Source organism: Cebus imitator, unplaced genomic scaffold, assembly GCF_001604975.1.
Source record: "Cebus imitator isolate Cc_AM_T3 unplaced genomic scaffold, Cebus_imitator-1.0 Scaffold74, whole genome shotgun sequence".
NCBI lineage: Eukaryota > Metazoa > Chordata > Mammalia > Primates > Cebidae > Cebus > Cebus imitator.
This window is the reverse complement of record NW_016107389.1, coordinates 3804917-3823036: the sequence shown is the minus strand read 5'-3', so window position 1 is coordinate 3823036 and position 18120 is coordinate 3804917. Positions and strand designations below refer to the sequence as shown.

At 39.7% G+C, this 18120-nt stretch overlaps 1 protein-coding gene across 3 annotated transcripts in view; it reads left to right on the top strand.

Moving 5' to 3' along the window:
- Window positions 1-1621: 1621 nt before the first annotated feature.
- Window positions 1622-18120, top strand: part of HSD17B4 (hydroxysteroid 17-beta dehydrogenase 4) — a 93586-nt gene continuing 77087 nt past the window's right edge. Inside the window, exons 1-2 of one of the 3 annotated variants that reach the window (XM_017531867.2) lie at window positions 1622-1820; window positions 5520-5573. In XM_017531867.2, coding sequence (XP_017387356.1) covers window positions 1763-1820; window positions 5520-5573 — 112 coding nt within the window. In that variant the 5' untranslated portion in view covers window positions 1622-1762. The remainder of the gene's footprint in view (window positions 1821-5519; window positions 5574-18120) is intronic. The other 2 variants (XM_037739734.1, XM_017531869.2) reach the window with 2 other exon arrangements.

Here is an 18120-nt window from a genome sequence, read left to right as displayed (position 1 = left end):
TCGTAGTCTCTGGTAAAATAGACATTAAACCAACAAAGATCAAAAGAGACAAAGAAGGGCATTACATAATGGTAAAAGGATCAATGCAACAAGAAGAGCTAACGATCCTAAATATATAAGTAACCAATACAGGAGCACCCAGATACATAAAGCAAGTTCTTAATGACCTACAAAGAGACAGACTCCCACGCAATAATATTGGGAGACTTTAACACTCCACTGTCAATATTAGACAGATCAACAAGACAGAAAATTAACAAGGATATCCAGGACTTGAACTCAGACCTGGTCCAAGCAAACCTAATACACATTTACAGAACTCTGCACCCCAAATCCACAGAATATATATATTTTTCTTCGCACCACATCATACCTACTCTAAAATTGACCACATAATCAGAAGTAAATCTGGGACCGAGAGGTGGGACTCACCATAGTTGGAGGCTGTGCTGAGTGGGTTGAGGTCCTGGCCCAAAGTACAGAGTGTGCCCTTGGAGGACTGCACGTCTTATCTCAAGAGCTTTCTTATCTTTGGGTCCTATGCTCTTGGAGCTTGTCTCTATGGGTTTTGGTGAGCATCAGAATTCAGGGGTCAAACCTAAGGTAGATGTGGACAAATGGCTAAGAGAACAAGGTGCTAGTTTAGGGATGAGCTGCCAATGGAAGGATGTACTTTTTGGAATTTTAGGCTTGCCTTACAGGGAGATTTTTCTTGCTACACACACCTGAGCATTGAAACCAAGCTGCCAGAGCTCTAGAACCATAGCCAGCTGCTGGCATCTTTAGCCATAGCTTCACTTCCCCTTCCCAGATGCAGTTTGTCTAAAATTGGAGCCGTGCCCCTCCAAAAGCTGCTCTTTCTCCACTATTTATTTTCATGAATGAGCCATCATAACCTAGATTCTCAAATCAGAAATATGGGATTATTTCAGTAATTCTTTCCTCATCTCTATATCTCATTAATCAAAAAGACTTAATTAGTTCTGAAGCAGGAAATGTTTCTAACCCCTTTATGGGTGGATACAGGAACCGGAGTGCACAGGTTCTAGAACTAGCAGGTCGCTTTGGTGCTGGCAGGGGCGGACTCCACTCGCTGGGTCCTGCTGCCTCATGGAGGGGGAGCACAGGTGAGTGGGTGCAGGAGCCAGGGCCAGTGTGTGCAGGAGCAAAACTGTGTGGCCCTTGGCAGTGTCTAGGGGGGGTACCTGCGACCCCTGAAGCCCCAGAGGGTGTGTGATACGGTGCCCTTTTAGCTTTGCCATCCACTGATGGCTTAAATGTTAAATAGCTCAGTGGGCCCTCTGTTTTTTGGTGTGAGGCAGTTGTTCTCTGCCAGTGAGGGCAGAGAGTCAGTGTGACAGTCTAGTGTCAATTGTCTATCTCTGAAAACCCCTTAAGGATGGGGGTCACATGCATTTCTCCAGGCCAGCAACTAAACTCAGAAAATGTTTATTGAGTGAATGACGAAACGATAGGTGAGTAGGTCACAGGTGAGCAACTCCCACTGCTTCCAGCCGCAGGAATGGCTCTCTCAAACCCAGACTCTTTGGCAGGACCTTCCAGCGAGTGGAGGCACTCTGAACTACGTTTCCCAGGAGTCCAAGGGAGCCGCGCGCAGGCGCACTTGGAAAATACGGTGGCCGTCTTCCTTCCAGAAATTTGCAGGTCACTCACCCTCGTCCCGCCCCTGCCACTCCCCTACTCCTCTTGTCCCGCAGTCGGAGCGGCTCTACTTGTGTGTGTATCGCTGCAGGCCTTACTCATGGGCTCACCGCTGAGGTTCGACGGGCGGGTGGTACTGGTCACCGGCGCGGGGGGAGGTGAGCATGCAAAGGTTGGAGGCTGCCAGCCTTGCTCTCCCAAGGGCTGCTGGCCGCCCTTTGCGGGCCGGGGATACGCGCGCAGCCGCAGCTGAGGTGCCGGCGCCGGGGCTGTTGGCGGTGGTGACTGGCAGGCTTGGGGACCGAGCGGCTGCACCGGGTGGTGGTGGTGGGGAGGGGAATGGCTGTTCTTGAGGCACGGAATGTGCTGAGGAGGAAAGAGCCCGAAACACCTGGTCCCTCAGGCAGGGTGCAGCACCCCGGCGTAGGCTTCCCAAGGGGAGAGGCCAGGCTGGGGTACTGGTTGCAAAGCTGGGTGAAAGTTCTTCCTGACTTTTATCTGTGGGCATTGATCGTTACGTTTCCTGCAATTAACTCTCTTAGATCTTTGCATAGTGTTTTAAAGGACTGAAAAGCCGCGAGGGGCGGGGGCTGTCATTCGCCTCAACTCCTGAAAAGTCAGTCGTTCAGTGTTGGTTTCCCTCTGTCACACGATTTTAAGTTCTTGAGAGGGCCTTTTTAAAAGAAGGCGTCTGATAAGAGCCCTCCCCGTTGAAGTTTGTACTCGAAGTTGGAGTCTTGGCAAAGATTGCAAACTCAAATGAGGACAGAGGTCAGGCTCGTGATGGAGAAAGAAAATGGGAGTTCAATGTGGAGGGACATTGAGGAACTGGGAAGCAGAGACTTCCCAAGCGGCCCAGCCAGTAGGAAAGTTTCCTGTATTTCAGGAGGGCAAAATGGAAAATTGTTCTGTGAAATAACATTTTTAATTAAAGGACAAAAAACCAAAACCACTCATACCCGCATAGATGCTGTGCAGTGAGATTTTACACTAGTTTCTCACCAGTGGGTGACCTCTGTGACCTCCAAGTGCAGGGATCTTGACATACGCACCTTTGATTCTCCACTGGTAGTGCCTTGTACCTGGAAAGGGCCTAATGCATGAATTACTTGAATTATATATTAAACGTTACAAACTGTGGAATTCTGTCAGTTAATTCCTATGTACTTTCATGTCTGTGTTGATAAAGTGGATTCTTATGCTGCCTTTCACAAAATGCTTTTAGTATTTATTAATAGCCAAGTATTTTATAGCCATAGCTGCCTGGTTATATCTCGATGTATTTGGGTATACCCATACCTTCTAAATGTTTTTAGGAAAACATTTTGTTTATACTTTGTTTTTGATGGAAATAGTGTGTTTTAAAACCGTTGGTGTTTTAAATCTTTCCAGACAGTTCTCGGATAATTTTCATGCAGAAGGTCCAGGAATTACATTCTGAGAAGTTTTTACCATTGCTAAGGGGACTTTCCTTTTCAGGGGCTAGATCTGAAAACCATTCAAGAATAGGGACTGTTTATTTTGATGCTGTTAGCATACTTACACATGATATGCAGTACATTTTACACCAGGACTCAGTACACTTACACATGCCCACACATCTGTATTTAAAACCAGTTCATAATACAATATGTAGTACTAGCATTGTATCCTGAAATTTATTTTCTATTCTGTTTTATTTATAAATTTTAATTGCAACCCACAAAATTGATTTTGTGAAACAATGAGTTGTGACTGGACAGTTATGAACTTAGCACCTGCTGTTCATAAACTGGAAATTCTCTCTTACTTGTTCAGAGTGGTGGTTTTTTTTTTTTTTTTTTCCAGAGAAAAAGTTGTACTCTGTAACCCAGGCTGGAGTGCATTAACCCAGGCTGGAGGGCAGTGACCCGATCATGGCTCACTGTAACCTTGAACTCTTGGGCTCAGGCGATCCTTTTGCATCAGCCTCCTGCCTAGCTAGGACTATAGGTGTGTGCCACCATGTCCAGCTAATTTTTAAATGTTTTCTAGAGGTGGAATCTTGCTTTGTTGCTCAGGCTGGTCTCAAACTCATGGCCTCAAGCGATCCTTCTGCTTGGATTAAATTCTAAAATAAATTATTTGGTGATATTTTCTAGTTTTGGAAAACTCTGTGTTTTTAGTTCTTTTTGTTTGTTTGTTTGAGACGAAGTCTCACTCTGTTGCCAAGGTTGGAGTGTAGTGGCACAATCTCGGCTGACTGCAGCATCCACCTTCCCAGTTCAAGCAATTCTACCTCAGCCTCCCAAGTAGCTTAGGGTACCAGGTACATGCCACCATACCTGGCTAATTTTTGTATTTTTAGTAGACAGGGTTGCACCATGTTGGTCAGGCTGGTTTTGAACTCCTGACTTCAAATGATCCACCCACCTCTGCCTCACAAAGTGTTGGGATTACAGGTGTGAGTCACTGTGCCCGGCCTTGGGTTCTTTTTGGAATGGGCTAATAATTTATGGTTCTCAGTTTGTTATTTGTATACTTATAGATTAAGTCATACAAATATAAATTGTTAATTAAATTTATTCATTTGTTAATAAAATTTATCAACTTAAAATGTAAAAAATATACGCGTATTAAAAACTGTAAACAATCCAGAAAAACAATCCAGAGGTAAGCCTTCCACCCACCCCTTGTTGCTAGCCACACAGTTCTATTCTTCAGAGGTAACCACTAATGCCAGTTTCTTATGTATTCTTCTCGAGACTCTCTATGCCTATAAAACTTCTCTCTTGGCCTGGCATGGGAGCTCACGCCTGTAATCCGGGCACTTTGGGAGACTGAGGGGGGTGGATCACGAGATTAAGTGGTTGAGACCATCCTGGCCAACATGGTGAAACCCACTCTCTACTAAAAATGCAAAAATTAGCTGGGCATAGTGGCAGGCACCTGTACTCTCAGCTATTCAGGAGGCTGAAGCAGGAGAATTGCTTGAACCTGGGAGGCGGACATTGTAGTGAGCCGAGATCGAGCCACTGCACTCCAGCCTGGCGACAGACTGAGACTCTGCCTAAAAAAACAAAAACAAAAACCCCCCCCCCCCCCGTCAAAACGTCTCTCTCTCTCTCTCTGTCTCTCTCTCTGTGTGTGTGTGTGTGTGTGTGTGTGTATAATTTCTTTTTGGATATATAAACTTAAACACCTTATAGCTTTGAGTTAGAATTAAATATTTTTTGTGTTTGATGACTATGTAGTCAAGGTTCAGGGCAGGATACAGAAACCACTAGACATTTTAAGCAGTAAAGGATTCAATATAGACAATTAGGTTTTAGAGAGGTCTTAGAATAACTTATGCATCAATAGGAAATCGATCTATTAGAGGAGGCAATACCTCTGAAGCTGTCACTGGAGCTGTGCCACAGCCCAGGTAGCACTGGCACTAGGGACCTGAAGTATGAAAGCTACCATCTGGGGATTAGGGAGCTGAATGAAGAAGTTGCCTCTATAGTCATTGTTTTTTTAATACCGAGGAACTTTCAATTAGCTTCTTAACAACAGCAATAGCTAGAACTCTCAGTAAGGCGGCCTCTGTCTCACTTTCACCTTCTAAATTTTATGCAGATGCATCAGATGGTGGACCGCAATCCACAGCATCCTAGCAGCTAAGTAGAATGGTAGGAAATGGTAGTAGAATAGGAAAAATGCAGTTTTAAGTTTTCCAACCTCTGCAAGCAGAAGAGAGTGGTTAGGGTGAGAGTGCCAATGATAGGATAGGTTGAGAGTACCATTAAAACATAATTAATTGCTCACCAGTTTTTTAAAATGGAGATTGAGTTGAGTGGACCAAAAAAACTATGCTGACGTTTCTTCAACTTTCTGATTATTTTGTTTTTGATTAGGATTGGGCCGAGCCTATGCCCTGGCTTTTGCAGAAAGAGGAGCATTTGTTATTGGTAAGTTGGTGTGTTTTTCTTTTTAATCCATAGCTGATAACTGAAATACAATCTTCACAAGCTACCTTTGTTTTTCTATCAAATAATTTGTCAAGGTTGAATTTTATCCTTAATTTTTACTTTTGCCAGAAGGTTTTAGCCCCACTAAGGCTGTCTTTTTAACTTACTTTTAAAAGTTAATGAGTTTCACAGATTTCCCAACTTAACAGAATTGATAAATAAGGGCTAGAGGGTGGGCATGGTGGCTTGTGGCTATAGTGCCAGCGACTCAGGAGGCTGAGGTGGGAGGATCGCTTGAGCCCAGGAGTTTTCGGCTACAAAGAACTATCATTATGCCATCGCACTCCAACCTGGGTGATGGCGCGAAACCCATTTCCTCACGAGGTGGGGACAAGCATTTATTGTATAAAAGGAAATTCTCGACTTTAGTAAATTGTGGGCTGTAATTTTTGAGGCGGGAGATTCATCTACTGGTGTGAGATCAAAAGAGAGCCCAGTTAAGAAATAACAGAATTTTGAGAACTGGAAGTTTGGAGTCAAGGTATCTAAAATATGAGTTTCTTGTCTCTTTCATCGAAACTCTTCAACTGGAAGCTTTAAAAAAAATTAATTGAGGGGGCAGTTACATGAGTTTTTGTTTAGTAGTGGAGGGGTCAGATATATTGAAGAATCCCAAAGTGGGGAGGTTTTAGTAATCTAAATGGTTTGGACCGACCTAATGTGCTTTACAGTTGATGTGGACACAAATGAATTTGTCCACAACTGAGCCTTTGTGGGGAATAACTAAATGAGTACTAAGTGCAGAAGGATATATAGGACCCAGTATTTATTAGCGTATTTCCTGGGATAAAATTGTGAGCCCACAATGACCTTCTATTTCAGCTTTCTGACATCTTACGAGGCAATACAGAGAGATGAATTTTCATCAGTTTGTTCAGGGAGATACATATAACAAAAGAGTAAGCAAGCAACCACGTTTTCTAAACAAAGAAGCCCTAAGCTGAGCATTTAATATACTTTTCTCCTTCAGCGTGGATGTGTACTTATCTTTATGAAAGGAACTCAGACACTTTGGACGTTCCTTGTTTACGATCATAGCCACTATCTGCTAATCCAGTCTGCTTCTTATGCTTCTTATGACGAATTTTGACATTGTAGTATTTGGACAGCAGGTATGTATTTCAGGCCCTCTTTGTCAGATTTTCCCAGGAATAGCTTGTGTTGAGGCCTAAAGACACGTTCTGTTACTGTTTTTTCTTTTTCTTCTCTTTTTTTTGTTGCTATTTAGTTCTTAGTATTTTTACCTTATATGTTTTCATTTTTTTTCTTCTTTACTTTATATGTTTTTATTTTTATCTTTTCTGCTCAATTCCTTAAGTTCAAGGATCTTGTTTTATTGTGTCTACCAAAGGACCTAGAATATTACCTTGTGCAAAGGAGGTACTTTGTTCATCGGTTCTTTTATTCTTGAAATAGCCTTTTTGGGGGGAGGGGCTGGTGTGTTTGAGATTGGTTGAATACATTTCTTGTGTGTTTTTTTTTTTTTGTTCTTGACTACAATATAAACTTAGTTTATAAACTTGTTTTATAAAACATTTTTTAACAGTGTGTTCGTGTGCATCAGTTTTCCTTTATTTCCCTGTTCCTTTTGAATTTCTTAAATTCAGATTAGGAATGTTTGAATTCTAAGAAAAAATTAAACGGAGAGGCTTTGTCTGTCTATTCTGTCATTGCATTACTATAGTAGGGATGATAATTGCGTCAAGTCCTGGTAAAAGTCCAAGAATACAGAAGAAAACTATTTCCTAAACCTGGTTGAAGAGCCAGATTTAGTTGTGTTAAAGGGGAGAACTCAATCTTTGTGGAAATGCAGAAATTTTAACTATGTTTTCTATTCCTTTTTAGTCTGTGTCTTAACTGGGAACTTTCTAGACCACCCGTGGATTGTCTTCTTCCCTACCACACTACTTTCTATGTTAGCCTTTTTACGTGTACGCCATAGACACTCTGTTTCCAGGTTGCTTCACATGCGCTAATTTTTTTCTTTTTTTTTTGAGGCGGAGTCTCGTTCTGTTGCCCAGGCTGGAGTGCGGTGGCCCAGTCTCGGCTCACTGCAACCTCTTCCTCCCTGCTTGGGTTTAAGCAGTTCTCTTCTTCAGCCTCCTGAGTAGCTGGGATTACAGCTGCCTGCCACCACTCCTGGCTAATTTTTTTTTTCCCAGCTAATTTTTTTTTGTTGTTTGTTTGTTTTTAGTAGAGATGGGGGTTCACCATCTTGGCCAGGCTGGTCTTGAACTCCTGACCTCGCGATCTACCTGCCTCAGTCTCCCAAATTGCTGGGATTACAGGGGTGAGCCACCATGCCTGGCCCACACACACTAATATTTCTCCTATGTTTAATTTCTTCTGCTCAGCAAAATTTTTTCCTGGGTAAGCAAAAAATAGTAAAGAAGAATAAGCAAATTTAGGATGTTATGATGACATCAGAGTATATTGCTTTTGGAAAAGTGACTAATCAGATTGTCTTAACTAGCTCAGAAGCCAGTAAGAAGTAAGGCCTTAAGAAATAAAGTAGCTTTTTTCTTATATGTCATCTTTTGCTATGTTATGGCTGCATTTAAAACAACCTCTAAATCTCAGTGGCTTACAATGACAAAAGATTATTTCATGCTTCTGGTCACCTGTGATTCTTCTCTGTGTGTCTTCCTAATTTCAGGATTCTAGCTGGAGAAGCAGCTCCTATCTGGGACATTGCTATTGTTGGGGCAGAGGGAAAATAACAAGGGATCTACTTAGTGGGTCTTAAAGCTTCTTTTTAGAAGTGGCCTGCCACTTCTTCTCACATTTCATTGGCCAAAGGAAATCACCTGGCTAAGCCCAAAGTTAGGGTGTCATTTAAGATACTCTCCAATTTGCATTAATGTGATTGCTCTGTTGTATGTTCCATAATATAAAGCATATGGAATATTTAAATTTGGTATAAGAACTGCTAAGCCTTAGGCTGATACTGTAAAAAGTGACATTTGCTTTTGTGTAAATTACATCTTTCAGGAAATGCTTGCTCATATCTTAAGTAGGATATTGGGAATTCGATAGTTTTGAGGTTTCCTCATTAGGTGAACTATATCCGGTTCGCTGAATAGTAAGTTTAATTTGAGGACATAAACACAAGAAGGACTGACAAGGAGAAGCAAAACAACCCCTTAGTAAGAAAGGCAGTTCTACTCTTGAACTGAAGTAACATCTTTGAGTAAATTAAACTACAGTCCTTTAAAGTAAGATTGACATGCCTTTTCCGTGCTGCAGTTCCATAATAATGGTAAAGCTGAGTCTTAACTTCCTGTGTGCCGATGCTAGCGCCAGTGTTTTTAACCACTTTTAACTTCCAGTTCACAGCTGGAAGGTGAACTGTCGTGGGGAAGGTGCATTGCCTTTGAAGTCAGGCCAAGCTTTAAATCCTGGCTCTGCTGCCTGATTACATGACCTCTCTTTTTGTAGCTGTCTTACTGAACTTCCAGGATTATGGTAAGGGTAAATGACAAAAAATTAAAGACTTTTGGAAAGGGAAGAGAGGAAAAGAAAGGAACCAGTATCAGTGCTTACCGTGTATGAGTCACTCTGCCCAAGCACTGGATATATCAATGGAACCTGAGATCTTGTTGACTCAAGGCACATCCCAGCCCCCTTATACATGTTTCTCCTAGATGCTTAGAGTAAAAGCTCATGACTTAGTCCATTTTCTGTTGCTTATAACAGAACACTTAAAACTGGATAGTGTATTTTTAAAAAGGTACTTATTTCCTGCACTTATGTATGCTGAGTAGTCCAGTGTTGAGGGGCTATATCTGGTGAGGGCCTCTTTGCTGGTGGGGATTCTGTAGAGTCCCAAGATGGCACAGGGCATCACATGACAAGAGACTGAGTGTGGTGACTCGGGTCTCTTTTTCTCTTCTAGCTGCTAGTCTCATTCCCATGATAACCTGTTAATTCATTACCCAATTAATCCGTTAGTCCATGAATGGATTAATGCATTTATAAGGGCAGAGCCCTCAGGACTCAATGACCTTTTAAAGGCCCCAACTCTCAATACTGCCACATTGGGGATTAAATTTCAACATGAGTTTTGGAGGGGAGAAATGTTTAAACTATAGCAGGCTGCTTTAGGCACTGATATACTCTCTGCAATGATAAGTATAGTACTTTACTTAGTAGTCAAGAATATATACTGATTGGATGAGTTAAACTTACATAATATAGGGAGAAAGATTATAAGAAAGCACATGTGAATTTTAGCTTGTAATAAATGAGCCATACCCACATCTCCCTTAGATACCTCCGTGACTATCACCAACCTGGGTTATGGGGGAAAACCTTTGAATAAATTTCGAATAGCTCTTAGCTGTTTGTCATTTTAAGAGCTAGAGTAGCTCTTAGCAATTTGTTATTTTGTCATTTGCCAGTTTTTTACAAATGTATTAAAGTTAATACACTTTAAATAGATACATGTATTCATCCAACAAGTATTATTAGGCATCTATTATGTAGCAAATACTGTTCTAGATGCTGGAGGAATATAGTGGGAATAAAACACAGTCCCTGCTTTCATGGTGCATATATTCAAGTGGGGGACAGTGGAGGGGCAGATCATCAACAAACACATATGTAAAAATAGGTAAAGGTAGGTGCTATGGAGAAAAAAGTGAGTGAATGCTGAAAGAAGACTTTCAAAGAGAGACTGCAGGAAGTGAAGGAGTGTGCTTTGAGGAGATCTGCTGCCTAAGCATGCCTAGCAGACGAAGCAGCTGATGCCAGGTTACTGAGGCCAGAGCAGACATGGTTACTTAGGAAGGGGGCCAACGTGGTTGTAGCGAGCAAAGTCATGAGGGGGACAAAAGTGAGATGAGGGCAGAGAGGTCGTAGAAGGCCAGATCACGTAGGACCTTTAGTTCGGAGTAAGGACTGACTTTTACCCTGAAATGGGGAGCCATTAGAGGTTGTGAATAGAAGAGCAACATGACCTGATTTAAGGATGAAATAGATCAATCTCATTGCTGTTTGGAGACTAGATTGTAGGGGAGCATGAATGGAAGTGGAGAAGGAAGATGGGCACACTGAGATTTATTAGCTATTAATACATTTGTGTATGCTTTGTAATTTTCCATAAAAAAGAAGTAGCAGCAGAGAGACCAGTTGGAGGTTTTTGCAGTAATCCACATAAGAGATAGTAGTGGTTTAGATAATGTGATGGGGATGGAAGTGGTGCAAATAAGTTAAATTCTGGATATATTTTGAAGGAAGCTATGGCAAATTTTTTTGAGACGGAGTTTCAATCTTGTTGCCCAGGCTGGAGTACTGGAGTGCAATGGCACAATCTTGGCTCACTGCAACCTCCACCTTCCGGGTTCAAGCGATTCTCCTGCCTCAGCCTCCTGAGTAGCTGAGATTACAGGCATGTGCCACCACATCTGGTTAATTAAAAAAAAATTTTTTTTAGTAGAGACAGTGTTTCTCCGTGTTGGTCAGGCTGCTTATGAACTCTGGACCTCAGATGATCCGCCTGTCTTGGCCTCCCAAAGTACTGGGATTACAGGTATGAGCCACCATGCCCGGCCCAGTTATGGCAAAATTTTTTGATGGTTTTTATGTGGATTATAAGGAAAAGAGAAGTCCAGATGGTTCCAAGATTTTTAAGTCAGACATCTAGGAGGAGAGAGTGGCCATTTGCTGAGATAGTAAAGACTGAAGGAAGAACAGATTGGTGCAGAGGAGACGATCCTATTAGACTTTCAGATGGAGATATTAAGTGGGCAGTGGGATATAGGACACTGTAGTTGAGGGGACAGGTTGAGGCTAGACAGAGAAATCTGAGTAATCTCTGTTTGTAGATGTTATTTAAAGCCAGGAGACTAAGTCAGATTATCTGGGTAGTGAGTACAAATAAACAGGGAAAGAGGTTGAAGGACCGAACTTTGAATGACCCAGTCTCTCATTTTCAGTTTTCTTCTCCCTTTAAGGATACATTGGATGCCTTCTTATTGTTGAGGCAAAGTCAATTAAAGGGACCTAATTTAAGATATTGCTGTCTAAACTACCATCATATGTTGGAGTTTTTTCAAATATTTAGATACAGTTATGGCCATTCTGGAGAAGATTCCTGATGAACTAAGATGATTGTATCCTTGTACCAAAAGTGAAAACAGTGTGACAACCCTGTGTTTCCCATTTCCTTGGCTGTAAAGAAACTTAAGGGTAAACCTGACACTGTCTTCAACTAGAGCAACTACCATTAGCTTATGTTTTTAGTATGCTTGTCTTTCCCTGACATACCATGTTGTTTAATTTTTCCCATCTTTAATAGTACTGTTGCACATGCATTTTTAATTTAAATTAGTTCAAATAGTTTTGATAGCAGTAAGGACATAAACATAATACAGGAATAAAAATCTCCATTGGGCCCACAGCTCTAAAATCAGTGAAATAATTCTTAATGCTATTTTCTGCCATAGGAAACTTTATCAAAATGAAAGGAAAGACATCAAGCATAGAAATAGGAGGCTGGGTGTGGTAGCTCACGCCTGTAATCCCAGCACTTTGGGAGGCCGGGGCCAGTGGATTGCCTGAACTCAGGAGTTTGAGAATAGTCTGGGCAACATTGTGAGTCCCCATCTCTACGAAAAAAAAAAAAAAAAAAAGAAAAAAGAAAGAAAATAGAACTGTGTGGAAGGACATCCAAGAAATGGTTAATAGCAGATATCTAGATATCTCTGGGAGAGAGTAGAATAAGGACAAGGGGTGAAAAAGGACTTCTTGAATATACATGGCTTGAATTTCTTTAAAAGTATATGTATAAGGTAAATAACCCCTTCAAAAAGGAAATACATTTCTAATATTTTATTGCCCTCTCATCCTTAAATATGCTTCTTGGGTTAATCAGCACAAAGAATGTCACTGTTAGTACATATAAAATTATTTCAGTTTTGTGGAATTGGAAGCAACATTTTACTTTGGAAATAAAATAGTTTATATATATATGTCATTGTTAATGGATACGACTTTGTTGGTGACAGATCCTCGGATTGAGTGTCTCTGTATATGTATGACATAAATATGCGTAAATGTTATAAAACACTCTTCAGATGTAAAGCTTTATAACATTATTACTCTTGGTAATAATGGTAAGTGGTAAGTTAGAAATTGGTGTATAAACAATTTTCCACATTGATATATAGCAAAAAGAAGGAACTTTGTGTTAAATTGAAGCATTAAAGTGAGGCTAGGCTATGAGATATCTTAAAAGTTATGCTGTGGATAATAGGAAAATCCACTGCGAATTATGAGCAAGGGGCTGACATAGTATAAAGGCCTCCTGAAGAGTACTACCCCAGCAACAGTCTGCTGATAACCTGGGTGATTAAGAGTGGAGGCAGAAGACCACCTAGGCAGCAACTGCAGTTATCTAGGAATGAAATTACGGAATAGAGAAGAAATGGATATAGCTAATTTCTTGAAAGAACTGGCAAATCCTCACTGCATAAACTGTCTAATTTAAGAGTCCAAAGCACCCAGCACAGTGCTGGATACAGAATGGCAACACAGTAAATATTTGAAGAATCCTAATGAAATTGAGGACAAGATCTGATGACTCAGTGGCATGTGCTTTTCAGAAAAGGGAGAAGAGAAAGAGTACCTGGGACAAGTCTCACCCAACAGAGAAGTGACAGAAGGAGATGGGGGGCAGTTTGAAGAAGATGATGTTTGCTTTGATGCTTTTTTTTTTTTTTTTTTTTTGTGCCTGCAAAGTATAAGATATATTCCCTCAGCTAGTTTAGCAGCCCTGGTATCAGGAGACTCAAAGCTTATTTCTTGCTATAGTCTTTGGTGCCCTTAGAGATGGCTAGGGTCAAGGACAGAGAGAAAGAACAAGAAAACCAGCTTCTAAGAATAAAGACCTGTGTAGCAAATAGAATTATTAAGGACAAATCCAGACTTCTTAATCTGGTTTCTATAAAACACTGAAAAACAATGTACATAATATTTGTCAAGTAATATTGATGCTCAGATATGACCTTTATTACTCTCAACATTTCAGTAAAGGAATTTATGATCCCTATTCATATGTAACAATGAATTAAAATCTTTTATAAATAAATGACACTTACAAATATATGAGAAAGACAAGTATCCCAAATAAAATGTGAACTAAACAGCCAAAACAATAATAAATATAAATGGCCAATAAGCCCATGAAAATAAAATGTTACTTTACTAGTGCTCAAAAAAATGTAAACTAAAATAAAGAGCCACAACTTATAATCATTTAATTGTCAGACTGAAGACCATGATAACCAATGTTGTGAGGATGTGGGATAACAGGCATTCTCACAGACACATGGCTCTATTTTCAGGCTGTTGATACCTGATAATTTGGTACCTTGTACTTAGTATTTATTTACCTACTTATAGTATACTTTTTATTAGATCTAAGTGTGTTTTTAGAATTCCCTGGATCCTGGCTGGGTGCAGTGGCTCATGTCTTTAATCCCAACACTTTGGGAGGGTGATGCAGGAGGATTGCTTGAGGCCAGGAGTTCAAGACCAGCCTGGGAAACATAGCAAGACCTGCTGTCAGTAAGACCTACTGTCTTTACCAAAAAACAAAAACAAAAACAAAGCCAAGTGTGGTGGTACATGCTTGTAGTCCTAGCTACTCAGGAGGCTGAGGCAGGAGGATGGTTTGAGCCTGGGAGTTTGAGACTTCAGTGAACTATCACTGTGCCACCGCACTCAGCCTAGGTGACAGTGACACCCTGTTTCAAGAAATAAAAAAATGATTTACCAATATTCTTATATTCTCAATATAGCACATATTTGATAAAATTTTGGGAATACTTTTTAGGAAAAATCTTCTGTAGTTAATAGACTGTCCGAGTCACTGATTTATTTAAAATGACAAAAATGAGGAAAAGATTTATGTTAAAAAGAAACTTTCAGGGTTATGAAGTAGATTTTGTATAGAAAATTTACAAATTATCATAGTTAGGAATATTTTGATGATTTCAGCTGAAAAGACTTGACCCTTGACTATCATAATTTTACCATTTTTTTGTTACCTATTTGAAAGCTATTTATTTGAGTTGGTGGTTGCTTTATCTTTTCCTTCGTATTTTCCCCAACACATATGATTTCTTTTGTCTTAGTGGAAATAATGATCTTTTTAGGGTACAAGAATCTTGCTTAAAGGATTAAAGAAGCAGAGTGGTATTGTAGTAGGTCCAGTTTCTAGTGCTTTGCCATTTCTTATAGACTAGAGACCTGTGGTAAGATAACCTTTTCCAAACTGTTTTCTTATTTGTGAAAGTAGGAACAATTGTTACTGCTAGTCTCTTAAAAGGCTATCTGGAGATTAAGTGCATCAATGTACATAGTGGTTTTATTGAGATGTGAAGTACACACATAACAGTATACATTGTTGTTATTACTACTGGAATTTTAGCCATGCATTTAAGTGGTAACAGTGTCAGATGGGTACAAATCTCTTTGTATATAGTTACGGAAAGTATTTTTAAAGTTCTTGCTATATCTAAGCTTTTCAGCATGTAACCAGTGATTTTCTTTTCTTATTTTTAATTGACATATAATAATTATACATATTTATGGGGTACAGTGTGATATTTTGATACCTCTAAACAGTGTGTAATGATCAAAGTCAGTAATTAGTCTATCTATCACCTCATTTATCCTTTCTTTGCATTGGGAACATTCAAAATCCTCTCTTCTATCTATTTGAAAGTATGGTATAAATTATTGTTGGCTGTAGTCACCCTAGAGTACTATACACCGCTAGAAGTTATTCCATCTATTTAGTTGTAATTTTGTATTGGTTAATCAATCTCTTCCTATTCCCCTGTAACCTGCTACCCTTCCCAGCCTCCAGTAACCAGTATTATACTCTGTACTTCTGTGAGATCAACTTATTTAGCTTCCACATATGAGTGAAAACATGCTGTATTTATCTTTCTGTGCCTGGTTTATTTTACCTAACATAATGTCCTCCAGGTTCATCTATGTTGCTGAAAATAACAAGATTTCATTCTTTTTTTTTAAATGGCCAAGGAGTTTTCCATTATGTATTGTATGCCACATTTTCTTTATCCATTCATCTGTTGATGAACCCTTAGGCTGGTTCCATGCTTAACTCTTGTGAATGTACTGTTGTAAACATGGGAATGCAGATACCTCTTTTACATACTGATTTCCTTTCCTTTGGGTTGTATATACCCAGCAATGGGATTAATTCACATGGTAGTTCTGTTTTTAGTTTTTTTGAATAACCTCTGTACTATTTTCCATGATGGCTGTACTAATTTACATTTCCACCAATAATATGTGAGAGTTGCATTTTCTCCATATCTTTGTCAGCATTTGTTATTATTTTTTTTTTTTTTTTGCCTTTTCGATAGTAGCGATTCTAACTTGAGATGATCTCATTGTGATTTGTGTTTGCATTTCCCTGATGCTTAGTGATGTTAAACATTTTTGCATACACTTCTTGGCCATTTATATGTCTTTTTTTTGTTTGTTTTTTGAGACAGAGTCTTACTCTGTCACCCAGGCTGGAGTGCAGTGGCGCGATCTCAGCTCACTGCAACCTCTGCCTCCTGCTCCTGCTTCAGCCTCCTGAGTAGCTGGGACTGCAGGTACCTGCCACCACACCTGGCAAATTTTTTTGTATTTTTAATAGAGATGTGGTTTCACTGTGTTGGCCAGGCTGGTCTTGAACTCCTGGCCCCCAATAATCCTCCCGCCTCAGCCTCCCAAAGTGCTGGGATTACAGGTGTGATCCACCATGCCTGGCCATTGAGAAGTGCCTATTCAACTAATTTGCCATTTAAAAAACAGAATTATTTATTTTTGGTATTGAGTTTTTAAAGAATATATATTTTGGATATTAATCTCTTGTTGGATAAATGGTTTGCAAACATTTTCTCCCATTCTACAAGTTGTCTTTCACTGTTGATTGTTTTTTTGGTGTACAGGAGCTTTTTAGTTTGATCTAGTCTTATTTGTTTAGTTTTGCTTTTGTTGCCAGTGCTTCTGAGGTCAATTTATAAAATTTTTGCCCAAACCAATGTCCTGAAATGTTTTCCCTATGTTTTCTTCTAGTAATTTCATAGTTTCACGTCTTATGTTTAGGTTTTTAATAAATTTTGTGTTGATTTTTTTTATATGGTGAGAGATAGGGGTCGAATTTCATTCTTCTGCATATGGATATCCAGTTTTCCCGTCACCATTTATTGAAGAGACTGTCCTTTCCCCCATGTATGTTCTTGGCACCTTTGTAGAAAATCAATTGGTTTTAAATGTGTAGGTTTATTTCTGTGTTATCTATTCTGTTCCATTGGTCTATGTATCTAGTTGTATGTCACTACCAATGCTGTTTTGGTAACTATAGCTTTATAGTATGTTTTGAAGTCGAGTAAGGTAATACTTTCAGCTTTGTTCTTTTTGCTCAGTATTGTATTGGTTATTTGGGATCTTTTGTGGTTGCATGTGAATTTTAGGATTTTTTTTTTTTTCTATTTCTTTGAAGAATGTCACTGGTCCCCTGATTGTCTAGTGGCTTGGAACAACAACAACAAAAGAATGCCACTGGTATTTTGATAGAGATTGAATTGAACCTGTAGATCACTTTGGTGGTATGGCCATCTTAACAGTGCTAATTATTCCAATCCATGAACATGGGCTGTCTTTCCATTTTTTGTGTCCCCTTCTGATTTCTTTCATCAGTATTTTATAGTTTTTATTGTAGAGATCTTTTGCCTCAGTGGTTAATTTATTTCTAGGTATTTTATTTTATTTTTCTGGTGATTATAAATGAGATTGCTTTCTGGTTTCTTTTCCAACTAGTTTGTTATTGTTTGATATGCTTTGGATGTTTTTCTCCTCCAAATCATGTTGAAATGTGATTGGTTTAACACCAAGCCATTGGTGATAAATGAGTTCTCACTCAGTTAGTTTATGTGAGAGCTGGTTGTTTAAAACAGTCTGCGACCTCCTCCTTCTGTCTCTTGCTCCCACTCTTGCCATGTGATGCACTTGCTCCCCTTTTGCCTTTGCTGTGATTGGAGACTTCTTGAGGGTCTTAGCAGGAGCAGATGCTGGAACCCTGCCTGTGCAGACTGCGGAACTGTGCTCCAATTAAACCTTTTTTCTTTATAAATTACCCAGCCTCAGATATTTCTTATAACAATACAGAAACAGCCTGACACATTGGTGTATAGAAATGCTACTGATTTTTGTATGTTGATTTTGTATTCTGCAATTTTACCAAATTCATTTATCAGTTCTAAGAGTTTTTTTGGGTGAGTCTTTAGATTTTTCTATATATAAAACCTGTCATCTGTAAACAGGAACAGTTTGACGTCCTTCTTTTCTTTTTTTTTTTCCACCTGAGGTCAGGAGTTTAAGACCAGCCTCACCAAGACGTCCTTCCTTTTAATTCAGACGCCCTTTGTTTCTTTCCCTTGCCTAATTGCCCTGGCTAGGA